General features: G+C 43.5%; 1 protein-coding gene across 2 annotated transcripts in view; it reads left to right on the top strand.

Annotated features, from left to right (window-relative positions):
- The first annotated feature begins 4,383 nt into the window (after positions 1-4,383).
- The window catches only part of CAPN3 (calpain 3), a 54,891-nt gene continuing 40,987 nt past the window's right edge, over positions 4,384-18,287 (top strand). For both annotated transcript variants that reach the window (XM_064292109.1, XM_064292108.1), the window contains exon 1: positions 4,384-4,921. In XM_064292109.1, the coding sequence (XP_064148179.1) occupies positions 4,613-4,921 (309 nt within the window). In that variant the 5' untranslated portion in view covers positions 4,384-4,612. The remainder of the gene's footprint in view (positions 4,922-18,287) is intronic.

Below are 18,287 nucleotides of genomic sequence, written 5' to 3'. Positions count from 1 at the left end.
AACAGAATTTCACATTTTAATGGACTTTAGACTTTCTAGAACCATGGAGAGTCCATGAACTCCTGAAACTATTGTCCTGAGATAATCTTTAAACCTTAAACCAAAAATGTTCCCTGAAGTCTTTTTTAAAACAAACAACAGCTCAGCTTAACTAGTAAAAAAGGTCTGCCTTGAACATTATGCTCTTTTAAGAACCATCTGTATGGGATCCAATTGACAACAGCAACTTGAAAGATGAGATAGGAACCTTAGGGGGCAGTGAATTTATGTTAATGGGGAAGGAACAACTCAGAAAATGAGGGTGAGAATGGCTGCACAACTCAAAGAATGTAATCAATGTCACTAAATGGTACATGTAAAAACTGTTGAATTGGTGTATAAATTTGCTCTGTATATTCTCAACAACAACAAAATAAAGAAAATTGAAGAAAAAAGAAAGAGGACATAATGGGAAAACAGGAGAATTCAGAATAAAGTCTTGTAATTTAGTTAATAGTATTGTACCAATATTAATTTCTTAGCTTTGATCATTGTACCATGATTCTATAAGCCAGGTGAATGATATAAAGGAACTCAGTACTATCTTTGCAACTCTTCTGTAAGCCTAAAATTATTTAAAAATATAAAGTTTTAAAAAGTACTCTGTGTGAAATGGCTAGCTCACAGTAGGCACTTAATAAATGGTAACCCGTTAACCCGTTGCCATCAAGTCGAGTCCAACTCGTAGCAACCCTATAGGACAGAGTAGAACTGCCCCACGGGGTTTCCAAGGTGGTGGATTCAAACGGCCGACCTTTTGGTTGGCAACCTGAGCTCTTAGCCACTGTGCCACCAGGGCTCCTAATAAATGGCAAATGTTGTAATTATGAACAGCATAGTGTTGAATCAAAGAAATACTTACTGATGGCAAAGTCACTGACATGGAGCCATTAGTTGGCCTTGTTGGTGCAACAGAAACCATTCCAGCCACAGCTGTTGCATGACCTTGGCTGAAATATTTTATAAAACTAGGTCTTTACGCTTGAGGAGGCTTCTGGGAATTGAAATGTGCAGCTGTTTACATGCTCATTATCTGTTCAGATGCTCATTAGCCAGTCTTCCTTCATGGGCTCAGACTGGATTTCTCCCTGATATCACGAGTTTCCCCAGCTCTGCAGCTGAATAAACCTTGGACTTGGACCTGCTAATCTGAGGGGGTTTTTAGCCACAACAATTGATAGACCAAAATGAACAGTGTCTTGTACTCTATATATTTGATGTTCCTACCCTGCAGTGACAAGAGGCTCATCCCTACCTCACACTCAGTTACTGACAGGTGGAATTGGCTTCAGCAGCCAAGGAAAGAGAGATCAGCATGCATGTAGCCCAGAGACAGTTCCTCCCCTAGGGGTCAAATCAGCCGAGAAACTTTGATTGCATTGGCAAAACAATAAGAAGTGTAAGAAATTTCTCCTCACTTAGGAAAATTTCATTCAACAGAAATACAACACATACTGATTAAGGACCTTCTATACGCTTTTTTTTTTTTTTATACGCTTAACCCTGGGGATGAAATAGGGGCCTAGCCCCCACCTTCACAGAGCTTACAGTCTTGTGGGTGTTAAATAAGCAGAAACAATAAAACGTGGGTAAGTGTTGTGAATTTCAGGGCGGTACAGAGACCCAGACCTATGAGTTGGAGTCGACTTGACGGCACCTAGCAACAACAGAGCACTGGGGGCAGCTGCTGGGGCTTCAGTGGTAGAGTTCTCACCTTCCACACGGGACGCTGGGGTTCCGTTCCCGGCCAATGCGCCTCATGCAGAGGCATCACCTGTCTGTCAGTGGAGGTTTGCATGTTGCTATGATGCTGAACAGGTTTCAGCAGAGCTTCCAGACTAGGAAGAAAGACCTGGCAATCTACTTCTGAAAATCAGCCAGTGAAAACCCTTTGAATTACAACAGTCTGATCTGCAACCAGTCATGGGGATGACAGGTGACTGGGCGATGTTCCATTTCTTTGTCTATGGAGTCACCAGGAGTCGGAGGCCAACTCAACAGCAGCCAACAACAACAACAAGAGAGCACTGGGCTGCTGGGAGAAGGAACCCCAGCTTTGCCGTTCATGCCACTGGTGAGTTGGGGGTGGAAGTCAGTCAGTGAGACGCTGTCTTAGTTCAGGCAGGTAGGCAAGCCTCTGATAAAGGTGCTGTCTACACATGGGCCTGGACACATTGAGCCCGTCCCTGCCCTGGACTCCTGGGAGACGTGCAGTAAGCGCTTAGAGTGGGTGCTGATTTGCATCGGGGTGTGAATGTATCGTTCTGTCTGATCTAATCCAATGTAATGTTAAATTCAAGTTTTCTCCAACAACTTTTATGGAGTGCTTAAGACAATCTGGAGCCCTGGTGGCGCAGTGGTTAAGAGCTTGGCTGCTAATCAAAAGATTGGCAGTTCAAATCCACCAGCCTCTCCTTGGAAACCCTATGGGGCAGTTCCACTCTGTCCTATTGGGCCGCTATGAGTCGGAATCAACTCGATGTCAACAGGGTTTTTGGTAAGACAATCCAGGCACTATGATTTACATAAATTAAGTTGTTTAATCCTTACAACAACCCAATAACGGAATGACTATCACTACACGCATTTTATAGGGGAGAAAACTAAGATATACCTAGAAAGGAAGAAGTAACTCGCCCAAAGTTACACAGGCACAGCCAGTAAGCGGCAGACCCAGACTTTGAACCTAAGAAGTCAGCCTTCTATTCTGCCTCTCCAAGAGAGGTAAAAGCCCTTGGGCATTTTCACAGAGGGCTAGGAGGGTACACTGGCAGTTCCTACAAGCCCTAGGCACGGGCTTCCTCAAGGCTGCAACCCCAAGGATCACGAACCTGGCGCTACTGCCTACTTCTGCTGTTACTTCCTGCCTTCTCCCACAGCCTCTAACCTTGGCCTGTGAGATGTCACCAGGGAGCAGGCATGGCTGTGGTCTGGAAACAAGCCTCTGGTCAGCCAGACTTGGAATGGGGCCAACTCCTTACATCCCACAGAGCAGCTGCCCATAGTAGAACCCAAGGCAGAGGTCAGGTGGGCGATTCTCTTCCTCAGAGCCACTTATGCTGCCATCTGAGAGCCCTGAAACCAACTCCTCACGGTATGACCTGCTGGTCTTGATGGCCAGTGTAGTTACAGTTTCTGGGTCAAATGCCTTATGTGGGATGCCTGAATACTCAATGTATATCCTGTGTGTTTGGTGTATTTGGCCCCAGTGTTTATTTTGGGGGTGGGGAGAGATAAGATGTGGCTAGGTCAAGTGGATGAGAGGAGATGCAGGGATGTTTCCTATCCAAGGACTCGGCCGAGTGGTATTTCTACCCAGATAAATTCCGCTGAATGCTGGCACGAGAACATTCTAGAAGAGATGCCAAATTCAATATTGAACAATGTTCTGAGATCCTAGAGTTTTGGAAAGTAAAACCCATGCTCTCAAAAATGCCTAGCAAGGGACATCTGTAGAGACAGGAGATAGGTTAGTGGTTGTTTGGTGGGGGCGGGGGTGAGTAGCATGATAGGCGGGTGATAGCTAAAGGATATGGGGTTTCTTAAGGCGATGAAAATGTTCTAAAATTGACTGTGGTGATGGTTGCACATGTCTGTAAATATACTAAAAACCACTGAGTTGCACACCTTAAATGGGCAAATTGCATATGTGAATGATATCTCAATAAAACTGTTAAAAAGAAAGAAAATGAGGATTTCAGCCCCATACCACGAAAGAGCTAAATTCTGCCAACAACCATGTGATCTTAGAAAAGAACCCTGAGTTCCAGAAAGGAATGCAGCCTGGCCAACACCTTGATTGCATTTCTCTCTTACAAATGCAGCAATGAACAGCCTTGTAAGTGTTACCTTGTGTACATGTACGAGTGTTTTTGAAGGATATGGTATACAAGATGGATTTGATTAATATATATTGTCAAATTGCAAAAAAAAAAAAAGTTGAGAATATTCCTCTGAATTCATTATCTTACATTCACCCTTTTCAATACCACTTTCCATTAATTTGGCAGCCAGTAATCTGATAGTCTGTATAACTGCCTATTCAATAACACAACAGCAGTTCTTTGCTGATTTTCAAACTTCGAGGTACTCAGATATCCCCTTTCAGTTCCTGACAACACCAGCACCTAATGACAGCACAGAAACGTCCCTAGCCAGGCCTTCTCTCTGCCCTGTAGCCAGCCGCAAGCTAGCCCCTCTCGCTCTCATGCTCACACTCTTCCTTCATGTCTATTTTTAGTTTTCCTGGCTCAAGCATCTTCAGGCCACTGAAACACAACCCTCACTCTCTTTCTCTCCCTCTGGCATGCATGCTGCTGGTAAGAGCCCCTCAGATAAAAATTGCTTCAGAAATCCTTTATTGCCCCTTCCTCAGGAAGAATCTGTTTTCAAGCTGGATGTAAGCTGGACGACCTTCTGATGGGCTTTGAACTTTGAACTGGATGTGGACATCTTGCTCTCAGATGACAGAATCACTTCAACTTCCCCTTTGCAGCAGCTTCCTTCCCTTGGAGGTAGCTGTATCTTGTTTTCTGTAAAAAAAAAAAAACCTTTCCTTCCCAAGTTGCCTGCCATGCCAACTGTCATCAGCGCGTCTGTGGCCCCACGGACTGGGGCTGAGCCCAGGTCCCCAGGACCAATCCTCCACCCAGCCCAGGGCAAGACCACGGAGGCTGGGGGTGGAAATTCAAGCGGCATCTATTCGGCCATCATCAGCCGCAATTTTCCGATTATCGGAGTGAAAGAGAAGACATTTGAGCAGCTACACAAGAAATGTCTAGAAAAGAACGTTCTGTATCTGGATCCTGAGTTCCCACCGGATGAGACCTCTCTCTTTTATAGCCAGAAGTTCCCCGTCCAGTTCGTCTGGAAGAGACCTCCGGTGAGTAGGTTGCTGGTTGCTGGTTGGGTTTTTCCCCTCAAAGACGTCCTCCCACTCAGCACCTCCCCACAGCTCAGCTGCCCACATGGGCACTTCGGGAATTTTCCTGGCCGTGGCTCTGTCAGCCTCTGTTCTCCAGTGTGATGGGGGAGGGGAGGGGGGCCTTGGATGGCATCAAATCTCTACAAAATTCACCTCCAGCATGGGGGAGGCAGCGCTGATTCTCATTCTCTCTCTCTCTTTGAAATGATCTATTTCTGAAATAATCTTTTTTTTTTTAATTTTTATTGTGCTTTAAGTGAAAGTTTATGAATCAAGTCAGTCTCTCACACAAAAAGTTATATACACCTTGCTACATACTCCCAGTTAATCTGCCCCTAATGAGACAGCCGGCTCTCTCCCTCCACTCTCTCTTTTTGTGTCCATTTCACCAGCTTCTAACCCCCTCCACCCTCTCATCTCACCTCCAGGCACGAGATGCCCACATAGTCTAAAGTGTCCACCTGATCCAGGAAGCTCACTCCTCACCAGCATCCCTCTCCAACCGTTGTCCAGTCTAATCCATGTCTGAAGTGTTGGCTTCAGGAATGGTTCCTCTCCTGGGCCAACAGCAGGGCTGGGGGCCGTGGCCACTGGGGTTCCTCTAGTCTCAGTCAGACCATTAAGTCTGGTCTTTTTGCGAGAATTTGGGGTCTGCATCCCACTGCTCTCCTGCTCCCTCAGGGGCTCTCTGTTGCGTTCCCTGTCAGGGCAGTCATTGGTTGTAGCCGGGCACCACCTAGCTCTTGTGGTCTCAGGCTGATGTAGTCTCTGGTTTATGTGGCCCTTTCTGTCTCTTGGGCTCATAATTACCTTGTGTCCTTGGTGTTCTTCTTCTCCTTTTACCCAGATGGGTTGAGACCAATAGATGGATCTTAGATGGCCGCTTGCTAGCGTTTAAGACCCAGACACCTCTCTCCAAGGTGGGATGCAGAATGTTTTCTTAATAGATTTTATTATGCCAGTTGACTTAGATGTCACCCGGAACCATGGTCCCCAAACCCCTGCCATGCTGGCCTTCGGAGCATTCAGTGTATTCCGGAAACTTCTTTGTTTTTCATTTAGTCCAGCTGTGCTGACCTTGCCTGTATTGTGTGTTGTCTTTCTCATCACCTAAAATAGTTTTTATCTACTATCTAATTAGTGAGTACCGCCTTGCCACCCTCCCTCCATCCTCCATCTCGTAACCATCAAAGAATATTCTCTTCTCTGTTTAAACTATTTTTTGAGTTCTTATAATAGTGGTCTTATACAATATTTGTCCTTTTGCAACTGACTAATTTCACTCAGCATAATGCCTTCCAGATTCCTCCATGTTATGAAATGTTTCACAGATTCATTGCTGTTCTTAATTGATGAATAGTATTCCATTGTGTGAATAGACCATAATTTATTTATCCATTCATCTGTTAATGGGCACCTTGGTTGCTTCCATCTTTTTGCTATCGTAAACAGTGCTGCAATGAACATGGGTGTGCATATATATGTTCCTGTAAAGGCTCTTATTTCTCTAGGATATATTCCAAGGAGTGGGATTGCTGAATGGTATGGTAGTTCTATTTCTAGCTTTTTGAGGAAGTGCCAAATCAATTTCCAAAGTGGTTGTACCATTTGACATTCCCACCAGCAGTGTGTAAGTATTCCAATCTCTCCACAGCCTCTCCAACATTTATTGTTTTGTGTTTTTTGGATTAATGCCAGCCTTGTTGGAGTGAGATGGAATCTCATTGTAGTTTTAATTTGCATTTCTCTAATGGCTAATGATCTTGGGCATTTCCTCATGTATCTGTTAGCTACCTGAATGTCTTCTTTAGTGAACTGTCTGTTCATATCTTTTGCCCATTTTTTAACTGGGTTATTTGTCTTTTTGTAGTTGAGTTTTTACAGTATCCTGTAGATTTTACAGATCAGGCACTGATCAGAAATGTCATAGCTAAAAACTTTTTCCCAGTCTGTAGGTAATCTTTTTACTCTTTTGGTGAAGTCCTTAGATGAACATAGGTGTTTGATTTTTAGGAGCTCCCGATTATCTAGTTTTTCTTCTGCATTGTTAGTAATGTTTTATATACTGTTTATGCCATGTATTTGGGCTCCTAAAGTTGTTCCTATTTTTTCTTCCATGATCTTGATCATTTTAGATTTGATATTCAGGTCTTTGATGCATTTTGAGCTCGTTTCTGCGATTTTTCTGCGCATGTAGTGAGGTATGGGTCTTGTTTCATTTTTTTTTTGCTGATGGATATCCAGTTATGCCAGCACCATTTCTTACAAAGACTGACTTTTCCCCATTTACCTGCTTTGGGGCCTTTGTCAAATATCAACTGCTCATATGTGGATGGACGGATTTATGTCTGGATTCTCAATTGTGTTCCGCTGGTCTATGCATCTGTTGTTGTACCCGGACCAGGCTGTTTTGACTACTGTGGCGGTATAATAGGTTCTAAAATCAGGTAGAGTAAGGGCTCCCACTTTGCTTTTCTTTTTCAGTAATGCTTTACTTATCCAGGGCCTCTTTCCCTTCCATCTGAACTTGGTAATTTGTTTCCCCATCTCATTAAAGAATGTCGTTGGAATTTGGATCGGAATTGCGTTGTATCTATAGATTGCTTTTGGTAGAATAGACATTTTTATAATGTTAAGTCTTCCTATCCATGAGCAAGGTATGTTTTCCCACTTTTATAGCTGTCTTTTGGTTTCTTGCAGGTGTATTGCAGTTTTCTTTGTATAAGTCTTTTACATCTCTGGTAAGATTTATTCCTAACTCTTTCATCTTCTTGGGGGCTACTGTAAATGGCATTGATTTGGTGATTTCCTCTTTGATGTTCTTTTTGTTGGTGTAGAGGAATCCAAGTGATTTTTGTATGTTTATCTTGAATCCTGATACTCTGCTGAACTCTTCTATTAGTTTCAGTAGTTTTCTGGAGGATTCCTTAGGGTTTTCTGTGTATAAGATCATGCCATCTGCAAATAGAGATACTTTTACTTCTTCCTTGCCAATCTGGAGGCCCTTTATTTCTTTGTCTAGCCTAATTTCTCTGGCTAGGACCTCCAGCACAATGTTGAATAAGAGCAGTAATAAAGGGCATCCTTGTAGGCTTCCCATTCTCAAGGGGAATGCTTTCAGGCTTTCTCCATTTAGGATGATGTTGGCTGTTGGCTTTGTATAAATGCCCTTTATTATGTTGAGGAATTTTCCTTCTATTCCTATTTTGCTGAGAGTTTTTATCATGAATGGTTGTTGAACTTTGTTAAATGCCTTTTCTGCATCAATTGATAAAATCATGTGGTTCTTATCTTTTGTTTTATTTATGTGATGGATTACTTTAATTGTTTTTCTAATGTTGAACCATCCCTGCATACCTGGTATGAATCCCACTTGGCCATGGTGAATTATTTTTTTGATATGTTGTTGAATTCTATTGGCTAGAATTTTGTTGAGGATTTTTGCATCTAAGTTCATGAGGGATATAGGTCTGTAATTTTCTTTTTGGGGGTGTCTTTACCTGATTTTGGTATCAGGGATATGCTGGCTTCATAGAATGAGTTTGGGAGTATTCCGTCCTTTTCTATGCTCTTAAATACCTGTAGTAGCAGCGGTGTTAACTCTTCCCTGAAAGTTTGGTAGAACTCTGCAGTGAAGCTGTCTGGGCCAGGGCTTTTTTTTTGTTGGGAGTTTTTTTTATTACCTTTTCAATCTTTTCTTTTGTTACGGGTCTATTTAGTTGTTCTACTTCTGTTTGTGTTAGTTTAGGTAGGTAGTGTGTGTCTAGGAAATCATTCATTTTTCTAGGTTTTCGAATTTGTTACAGTTTTTCATAGTAATCTGATATGATTCTTTTAATTTCAGTTGGGCCTGTTGTAATATTGCCCATCTCGTTTCTTATTTGGGTTATTTGCTCCCTCTTCTGTTTTCTTTTGTCAGTTTGGCCAATGGTTTATCAATTTTGTTGATTTTTTCGAAGAACTAGCTTTTGGTCTCGTTAATTCTTTCAATTGTTTTTCTGTTTTCTATTTCATTTAGTTCTGCTCTAAGTTTTATTATTTATTTTCTTCTGGTGCCTGGCGGTTTCTTTTGTTGCTCTCTTTCTATTTGTTCAAGTTGTAGGGATAATTCTTTGATTTTGGCCCTTTCTTCTTTTTGGATTTGTGCATTTATTGATATAAATTGACCTCTGAGCACTGCTTTCGCTGTGTCCCAAAGGTTCTGATGGGAAGTGTTTTCATTCTCATTGGATTCTATGAATTTCCTTATTCCATCCTTAATGTCTTTTATAATCCAGTCTTTTTTGAGCAGGCTATTGTTCAGTTTCCAAGTGTTTGATTTCTTTTCCCTGCTTTTTCTCTTATTGATTTCCACTTTTATGGCCTTATGGTCAGAGAAGATGCTTTGTAATATTTCAGTGTTTTGGATTCTGCTAAGGCTTGTTTTGTGACCTAATATGTGGTCTATTCTAGAGAATGTTCCATGCGCACTAGAAAAGAAAGTATACCTTGGTTGCTGTTAGGTGGAGTGTTCTGTATATGTCTATGAGGTCATGTTGGTTGATTGTGGCATTTAGATCTTCCGTGTCTTCGTTGAGCTTCTTTCTGGATGTCCTGTCCTTCACCGAAAGTGGTGTGTTGACGTTTCCTACTATTATTGTGGAGCTGTCCATCTCACTTTTCAGTGCTGATAGAGTTTGTTTTATGTATCTGGCAGCCCTGTCATTGGGCGCATAAATATTTAATATTGTTATATCCTCCTGGTATATTGTCCCTTTAGTCATTATATTGTGTCTTTCCTTATCCTTTATGATAGATTTAACTTTAAAGTCTCTTTTGTCAGAAATTAATATTGCCACTTCTGCTCTTTTTTGATTGTTGTTTGCTTGATATAATTTTTTCCATCCTTTGAGTTTTAGTTTCTTTGAGTCTCTCCGTCTAAGGTGTGTCTTGTAGGCAGCATGTAGACGGATTGTGTTTTTTAATCCATTCTGCCACTCTCTGTCTCTTTATTGGTGCATTTAGTCCATTGACATTCAGGGTAATTATGGATAGGTATGAATTTAGTGGTATCATTTTGATGTCTTTTTGTGTGTGTTGTTGATGGTTTCTTTTTCCCACTTAATTTTATGTGCTGAGTAGATTATCTTTATATATTGTCCTTTCCTCATATTCATTTTTGATTTTGTTTCTGCTGAGTCTCTATTTTTTTCTTGTATTTTATTTTGATGAGTAGGATAGTTTGTCTCCTTTGTAGTTATCTTATTATTTACCCCAATTTTTCTAAATTTAAAACTAAGTTTTATTTCTTTGTATTGCCATATCTTCCTCTCCATATGGAAGGTCTATGATTACATTTCTTAGTCCCTCTTTATTGTTTTAAGGTTGTCTTCTTTTATGTAATAACGTTGCTGTTACCCTGTTTTGAGCTTTTTTTTTTTTTGAAGTCTTCTGCCAACAAATCTTCAACATTCTCTCTGTATTTTCTGTTATCCTTCCGTGTTCTGGTACTCTAATCACTTGTAGGTTATTTCTCTTGATAGAGTTCCACATGATTCTTAAGTTTTCTTCATTTTTTAAAAATTCTTTTATCTGATTTTTCTTCAAATATATTAGTGCCAAGTGATTTATCTTTGAGTTCAGAAATTCTGGCTTCTACTTACTCAATTCTGGTGCTCTGACTTTCTATTGAGTTGTCTACTTTTGTAATTTTATTGATAATCTTCTGAATTTCTGATTGCTGCCTGTCTATGGATTTTTCCAGCTTATTAAACTTTTCACTATGTTCCTGAATAATCTTTCTAATTTCTTCAATTGCTTTATCTGTGTGTTCCTTGGCTTGTTCTGCATATTGCCTCATTTCCTTCCTGATGTCTTGAAGGGTTCTGTATATTAAACTTTTGTATTCTGGCTCTGGTAATTCCAGGAATGCACTTTCATCTGGAAGATCCCTGGATTCTTTTTTAAGAGCTTGTTTTGGTGATCATGGTCTGTTCCTTTATGTGACTTGATATTAACTGTTGTCTCTAAGCCATCTATAAGTTACTGTATTAGTTTATGCTTGCTTACTGTGTCGTAGCTTCTTGCTTTGCTTTGTTTTGATATGGCCAGATGGGTTGCTTGAGTGAGCTAGCTTGATTATTTTCTCCTTTGGAGCTCTGGTGTCCTGTCCCCAAATGGCTAGAGCTGTTATCAGGTATATCAGCCTAGGAGTCCATTCACTTTTCTTATATGAATTCAGCTCAGGTGTCCAGGTAGCTGATCATCAAGTGTGTGGTACAGGCTCTGTCCTACAGTCTTAGAGGGCCAGGGGCAATTGGCATATATACCGGTATCAGATTGCAGCAGGGGGTCACGCTCTGAACAAGGCAGAGGGTTGAGAACCGACCCCCGAGTGTCTCTGAGGAAATCGCATCCCTGTTCCCTAGAGCGCACAGGTGGGTGGGCTCTGCAGACGGACCACGGGCACCCAAAGTTTTTGGTTGTAAGGACTGGGAGGTACCAGTTATCCTTGGACCCCGTCACAGTTTGCTGGGTGACCTGAGTGGAGCTACCCAGTCCTTAGGCCCCTGATGTGGGTAGGTGGGGACCTTGTTTAAAGGGTAAAGCAATGTCAAACATCAAACACCCACCTTTCCACCACAGAGCTGAAACGGTTGGAGTCTGCCAACAAGGGCCTCTTCTCCTGATATAGGCCCACACAGGTCCACGCAGGGGGGAAAGGTGCTCAAAGTCCACAGACCATTTATGCCTGGACCGGAGAAGCTTCTGTCCTGAGCTACCCTGTTAGTGGAGCTGGCAAATTATGTTTTCCCCCAAATGCAAACTTTTTCCTTCTCTGAGGCCGGGAAGATGGCTCTAGGTCCTCAACAGGGCCTATCTGAGGCCCAGGGAATTCAGTCGCTGAAGCCGGCTGGGGGGTGGGAGGATGTGGTAACCTATACGCAAGTACTTAGCTTTTGCCGAAAGCACCATTCTTCTCAGGTTCCAAAGGTGTGAGTAGGCTGTGTGGCTGGCTGCTTCTCCCTGAGAAAGCTGCGGCCTAATGCTAGTACCAGCCCGCTGCCGCTGCTCCAGGAATGGTGCCTGAGGGCTCCCCAATATTCAGGTCCGGTAACTCCTCTCTGCTTTTGAACTGTCTCTTCCTCCTCCTGCCCCTCAGTTCATTTTCTAAGCCTACCTTCCAAGCTCAGGGCTCCTAGCTTGTTATAAATATACTTGTTTCACTTGTTTTTTCAGGTCTTTGTTGTAAAGAGGGCTTGCCAGAAGCGTCTGTCTATTCCACCATCTTGGCTCTGCCGATCTTTTTTTTTTTTTTTTAATTAAAGTTCTGTTTAATTCATCCTGTACAAATTCTAAACAGTACAGATCAACACTCTGTATTCAAATTTCTTGTATCTTTGTAAGTTTTCTTCTTGTTCTTTGGCAAAAATCATGATGTTGTTCTCTCAGTTTGCCAGTAGCAGGTCTTTCTGAAACACAGAGAGTGGCAGGCAAAGACTAATTTTTCATGCATAAAGTGTTACGGTTCTACGGGCCCTCACAGTCATTTTTGTTCACATGCTTCCCTTCGCAAAGGAGGGAATAAGGGCGCACCACAGTGAAGCGTATCAGTGAGCTCGAGACAGAGCCCAGATAAAACTCCTTTCTCTTTCAGGTAACTCTCTAGCCTCCAGGTTTCACTTAGAGTGATCTATTGCTGTTGTCAAACGCCATCGAGTTGATTTTGACTCATAGTGACTCCATGTGACAGAGTAGAACTGCCCCGTAAGGTTTTCTAGGCTGCAATCTTTATGGGAACAGATTGTCAGGTCTTTCTTCCTTGGAGCTGCTGGGTGGGTTAGAACAGCCAACCCTTCAGTTAGCAGCCAAGCACTTAACAGTTGTGCCACCAGGGCTCCTTTATGGTGATCTACCAGAAGGAAAAACCAAGTTCCCTCGGTTCTCTTCTCTGATCACATCTCCAATATGACTCTCATTCTTAGTTCAAGAAATATTTATTGAGCACCTACTAGTCCCAGACACTGAGCATGTGACTGGGGAGACATCTATAGATAGACAAGAGAGAGAAAAATCCCTGCTCTTGTGGAGCCGAGAGTCCTGAGAGGCAGACAGGCGTTGAACAAGAACGGTGAAGGTTAGGAGACAACACTCAGGGCTGTGGGGTTATACCCTCAACCACAAGTACACATTCACCTGCATTCACAGCCTCTCCCTCCTGCCCCCTGGTTACCACAACTTTCCCTTCCAGGCAAAGGAGAACTAGACAGGAAGCCCCAGCATTAATTGCTCTGGCTGTAACTATAATCTGACTCTCTGCTCAGAGTTTGCTGGGGAGAGTGTGGCCTGTTGAATGACTATGCAGATGGGCCTTCAACAGACATGGCCTTCTTCATCAGGAATTCTGGCTCAGTGGTTCAGAGCTTGGGCTCAGGAAGACTCTTGGGGGTTTGAGCCTCACTTCTACCACATCTCAGCTTTGCGACCTTGTGGGAATCATTACCTTCTTTGAGCCTCAGTTCCCTCATCTAGAAATGGAGCTAATAATAGGACTTATCTCAAAGGGCTATTTAAGAATTAAATGAGGTAATCTAGATGAAGTGTTTAGCACCATACGCAGTGTTTATTAAGAGACTGAAAAACACCAGCCATAATTATCATAAGGGAAGGGAATGTATACACTGAATACCTGCGGGCGAGACTTTGTACTAGGTGCTTAGCTCATTTAGCTAATCCTTACCTAGCTGTGAGAAATAGGAATGGCTATTACCACTTAACAGAAGAGAATACTGAGGCCCCAGGTAACACATCAGACAATAAGTAGAGTCACAATTTGAACCCAGGTTTGCTGGAGTCCAGAGTGGTGATGTGGCCCCTCTACTGTGCCTCCTAAAGACATAGTCTGACTTGTGAGTTAGTCCCTGTGTGGCCTAGGCTATGCGGGTCAGATCGGCCCTACTTGAATTGACAACCAAATTCCTAGGCTTGCCAGAGATAAGAGTGTGGATTAATGGCAAAGTCAGGGCCACGATGGCCTGGCAAGAGAGGGGAGAGCTGGGGAATTATCTTGAGCATCATAAGCCTCTACACCAGTTTCCTCCAACTGATGGTCCCAGAGAAACCTGTTCCTCACGGCTCTGCATTAGAGAGACTCTCCGGGTTTCCCTTTCAGAGATAGCTGCCTTCCCACGCACCAGCCTTGCTAAACTTCCCTGCCCCTAACCCACCACCACCACCGCCACAGATACCTGAAGCTGTGCACCTGGCTAAGTAACCCTTAGTTGCACCACCAAACTCCAGTTAAGAGAGAGTGTATTATTTAAGGTACAGGGTCATTGGAAACCAATCCGAACTTTTCTTCAACAATCAAGTATTATTTATTACAGTCATAATGATAATAACACAAGAGGGAGAATGCATGGCCTATAATTCTAGTTAGGATAACTTGCTGCTCTTTCAGCCTTTCTCTCTTCAAAGAAAAGAGACCCCAGGCACCTGTCCCCAAGATAACTTACACTCTCTCCTCCCGCACTTACCAGTGTTACATCACTGCCTTCCCTTCTCTTTAGGAAGCATTATGCATGGAGTCTCCAGGTCAAATAATCAGATTCCCCCAGTCTTTTCTTCCATGACCTGTTTCTAGAATCAGAAAGCAAACAAACCATACAAAACTCCCCAATCGTTAAGCCAAATTTTCTTGACAACAGACCCTTGGGCAGCAAAGAATGACTGCTAGAAGAGGGCTTCTGGGAGGCTGCTGGCCCCTTGCCCAGTGTCAGTGAGGACAGGTGTTAGAGAAAACACATGACTTGGAATGATGGGAGCTTCAGCAGCACAACACTCCTGGCCTCTCCCCTCCCCTTTGGTGGACTTACAGAGACAAACTGAACATGCAAACCTGCCCTTTCTTCTTTCTTTCTCTTGGGAGCAAGCTGCCTGCAAGAAGCACACTTCTGCTCTGCTCCTCCTTGTAGCAAGATTTATAGAGGCAGGTCCCCATGGGAAATCAAGCAAGGTGTCTGTGCCTCCTACGTCTAAGTAATTAATAATAATGATAATAGCCAATCACCATGTGCCAGTAGCTAGTCTAAGTACTTCCAGTGTATCAACGCATTTAATCTTCACAACAACCTTGTGAGGAAAGTACTATTATTGTCCCCACTTTACAAACGAGGAAACTGGGACTCAGAGGGATAAATAACTTATTCCAGATCACCCAGCTAATGAGGGGTAGAGCTGGGATTCAGGCAGATTCAGGCAACCTGGCTGTACAGCCCTTGCTTTTAATGATGAAATCTACCTAATTCTGAGATTTAGAAGCTGGTACTAGCTTTGTCTCATGATAAAAAGAGAAAAGATTGAAGTTGTCAAGGATTTCATTTTACTTGGATCCACAATCAATGCCCATGGAAGCAGCGGCTGAGAAATCAAATGACATATTGCGTTGGGCAAATCTGCTGCAAAGGGCCTCTTTAAAACATTAAAAAGCAAAGATGTCACTTTGAGGACTAAGGTGCGCTTGACTCAAGTCATGGTATTTTCAATCACCTCATATACATGCGAAAGCAGGACAGCGAATAAGGAAGACTGAAGAAGAACTGATGCCTTTGAATTATTGTGTTAGTAAAGAATGTTGAATATACCGTGGACGGCCAGAAGGAGGAACAAATCCGTCTTGGAAGAAGTACAGCCAGAATGCTCTGCAGAATCAAGGGTGGACGAGACTTCGTCTCACCTACTTTGGACATGTTATCAGAAGGGACTAGTCCCTGGAGAAGGACATCATGTTTAGTGAAATACAGGGTCAGCGAGAAAGAGGAAGACCCTCAATGAGATGGATTGACACAGTGGCTGCAACAATGGGCTCAAGCATAACATGGAGAGGGCTCAAGACCGGGCAGTGTTTCATTCTGTTGTATATAGGGTGGCTATGATTTTATGAGTTGGAAGCAACTCGACAACACATAACAACAACAACAAAAAATCAGCTTTGTCTATAATAAATGTGGTATTTTGGACTCCCACCTGCCCTACACTTTTTTTGTATTTCTCCATGGGTTCAAAAATCAGGTAGAGAAATGAGTATCATTTATTGGGTCTCCTCAGGCCACATAGGGATCAAGTGACACCTCAAGGTTTGGCCCCTGGAAGTCCGCAGTGGCTAAGAGCCCAGGCTTTCAGGTCAGACGTTCCATGTTCAAATCCTGGCCTGCCACACAGGTGAATCCTGGTCATGTGCTTGCTCTCTTTGCTACAAATTTCCCATCTGAAAAGTGGGGAATAAACATAATAAAAGACCCGATCTTATAAGGTTGTTGTGAGGATTAATAAGCTAATGTACCTTAAAGGCTTTTAAAGGGTACCTGGCGCATAAAAAAAAAAAAATTTTTCCCAGCCATTCCTTCCTCACAGACCTAGGAATCCAAACACAATGCCCATTTGTTTCCCAGGTAACTGTGGCTTCTCACTGTTTCTACTACAACTCCCATCATGCTCAGGGGCCCTGAGAGTTGCATTTGAGTAGAGTCTGCTCCAGGAGTTGTTTTTTCTTCTTTGGGGTGTGAGGCAGCCAGACTGTCCCTGACACAGCCGCCTCACGCCCGTTTTCACGCAGTAAATATGGACTACTCTCATTACATACAGTTGTGCAGCCTCTTAAGAGAGTCAACATCCCAAACATTTTTCCAGCTTAATTTGTGTCCACTGCCTGGTGTTAGCCACAGCAATGTACCGGAGTATTCCATGCCTGGTCTAAATAAATCGGTGTCCAACTGAACATAAGGACATGTGTGTTTACAATCACCCACTCCCCTCAGGGGCAAGTGGTTGCTTGTCCTTTAGGGCAATTGCAGCCACCTACCTCCAATAGAAAAAGGAAGACAGAAGAAGAATTGACATGTTCGAACTGTGGTATTAGCGAAGAATATTGAATATACTGTGGACTGCCAGAAGAGCAAACAAATCAGCCTTAGAAGAATACAACCAGAATGTTCCTTAGAAGCGAGGATGGTGAGACTTGAGCTTGCTTACTTTGGACATGTCATCAGGAAAGACCAAATGCTAGAAAAGACCATCGTGGTTGGTAAAGTAGAGGGTTAGCAAAAACGAGAGAAACCCTCCATGAGATGGATTTACACAATAGCTGCAACGATGGGTTCAGACACACTAACGTTCACAAAGATAGGGCAAGACTGGGTCACAGATCATTCTGTTATAGATAAAGTCACCATGAGTTGGAACCGATTCGACAGCAACTAACAACAACTTCAAATAAAAAGTGCTTGGTGTCGGTTGTGAAAAAAATGTGTGCTTGGTTGTGGAAACATGAGTGTATCATGGAGTCCGGAGGTGACCATGTATAGGGGATCATACCTGGCTGGGGAACTTGGCAATTCCCTCAGTGGCTGGCTATAAAGACCCACAAAAGTCAAGATGGTGGACCCATGCTTTCGTTTCCCCATCTTCATTTGCCTCATGCTACCAGCATGAAGAGGTTCTCACGCTATTTCTCTATTAAAAAAAACCTAGTGCCGTGGAGTCGATTCCGACTCATAGCAACCCTACAGGACAGAGTAGTACTCTCCTTCAATCGCTCTCAAAATCAAGGGCAATCTAGATTGCTTTTGCCTTTGGAGGAATGAGTAATGAGGAGCCAGTTGCAGCGTACCCTCCTACCTCGGGAACTTGGGATCCCAGAGGCCCACAGGGGAATTCTCCCTCAGGAGGGCAGCCTTCTCGGTGCCTCAGCCACAGCCCAGGGCCCCTGTGCAGGCGAGATGACTCTTTCGGTTCAGTGTGTGTGGGTTCTGTGTAGAGCGTTATGTGCACTGCTGAGCCACACTAGCCAACTCAGCTCACCAAGGATTCCCAACAGCAGAAACAGGCAACAACAATGCTCCTGAGCCCCCCCACCCCCCCTCCCCCGCCTCCAGCCCCAGGTGGAGACGCCATTCTGTAAATTACATCTCACGCCAGCCCCACCCTCACCCAGCCTGGAGAAGGAAGGGTTTGCCCCATGTGGGAGCCAGGTTGAACCAGACTCTAGATCACACTTCACTCTACAGCCTCTCCCACAGACGTGGCTCAGCATCTTTTGGCTCCGCCAAGACGAACACACAAACCGCAACGACAGCAAACGTAGTGGCTGTGGCGTCGATTCCGACTCACGGTGAACCTGTGGCTTCAGAGTAGAACCGTGCTCCACAGGGTTTTCAACGTCTACAACCTTTTGGGCGTAGACCACGGGGCCTTTCTTCTGAGGCACCTCTGTGTGGATTTTAACAGCCAAACTTTCAGTTAGTAGCACAACCCAGGGACTCCACTTGGCTCTGTTGGGAAAGGTTGT

Source organism: Loxodonta africana, chromosome 10 (assembly GCF_030014295.1).
Source record: "Loxodonta africana isolate mLoxAfr1 chromosome 10, mLoxAfr1.hap2, whole genome shotgun sequence".
In the NCBI taxonomy this organism is placed as follows: domain Eukaryota; kingdom Metazoa; phylum Chordata; class Mammalia; order Proboscidea; family Elephantidae; genus Loxodonta; species Loxodonta africana.
Note: the sequence above shows the minus strand (reverse complement) of the source record. Positions and strands in the feature narration are given on the sequence as shown.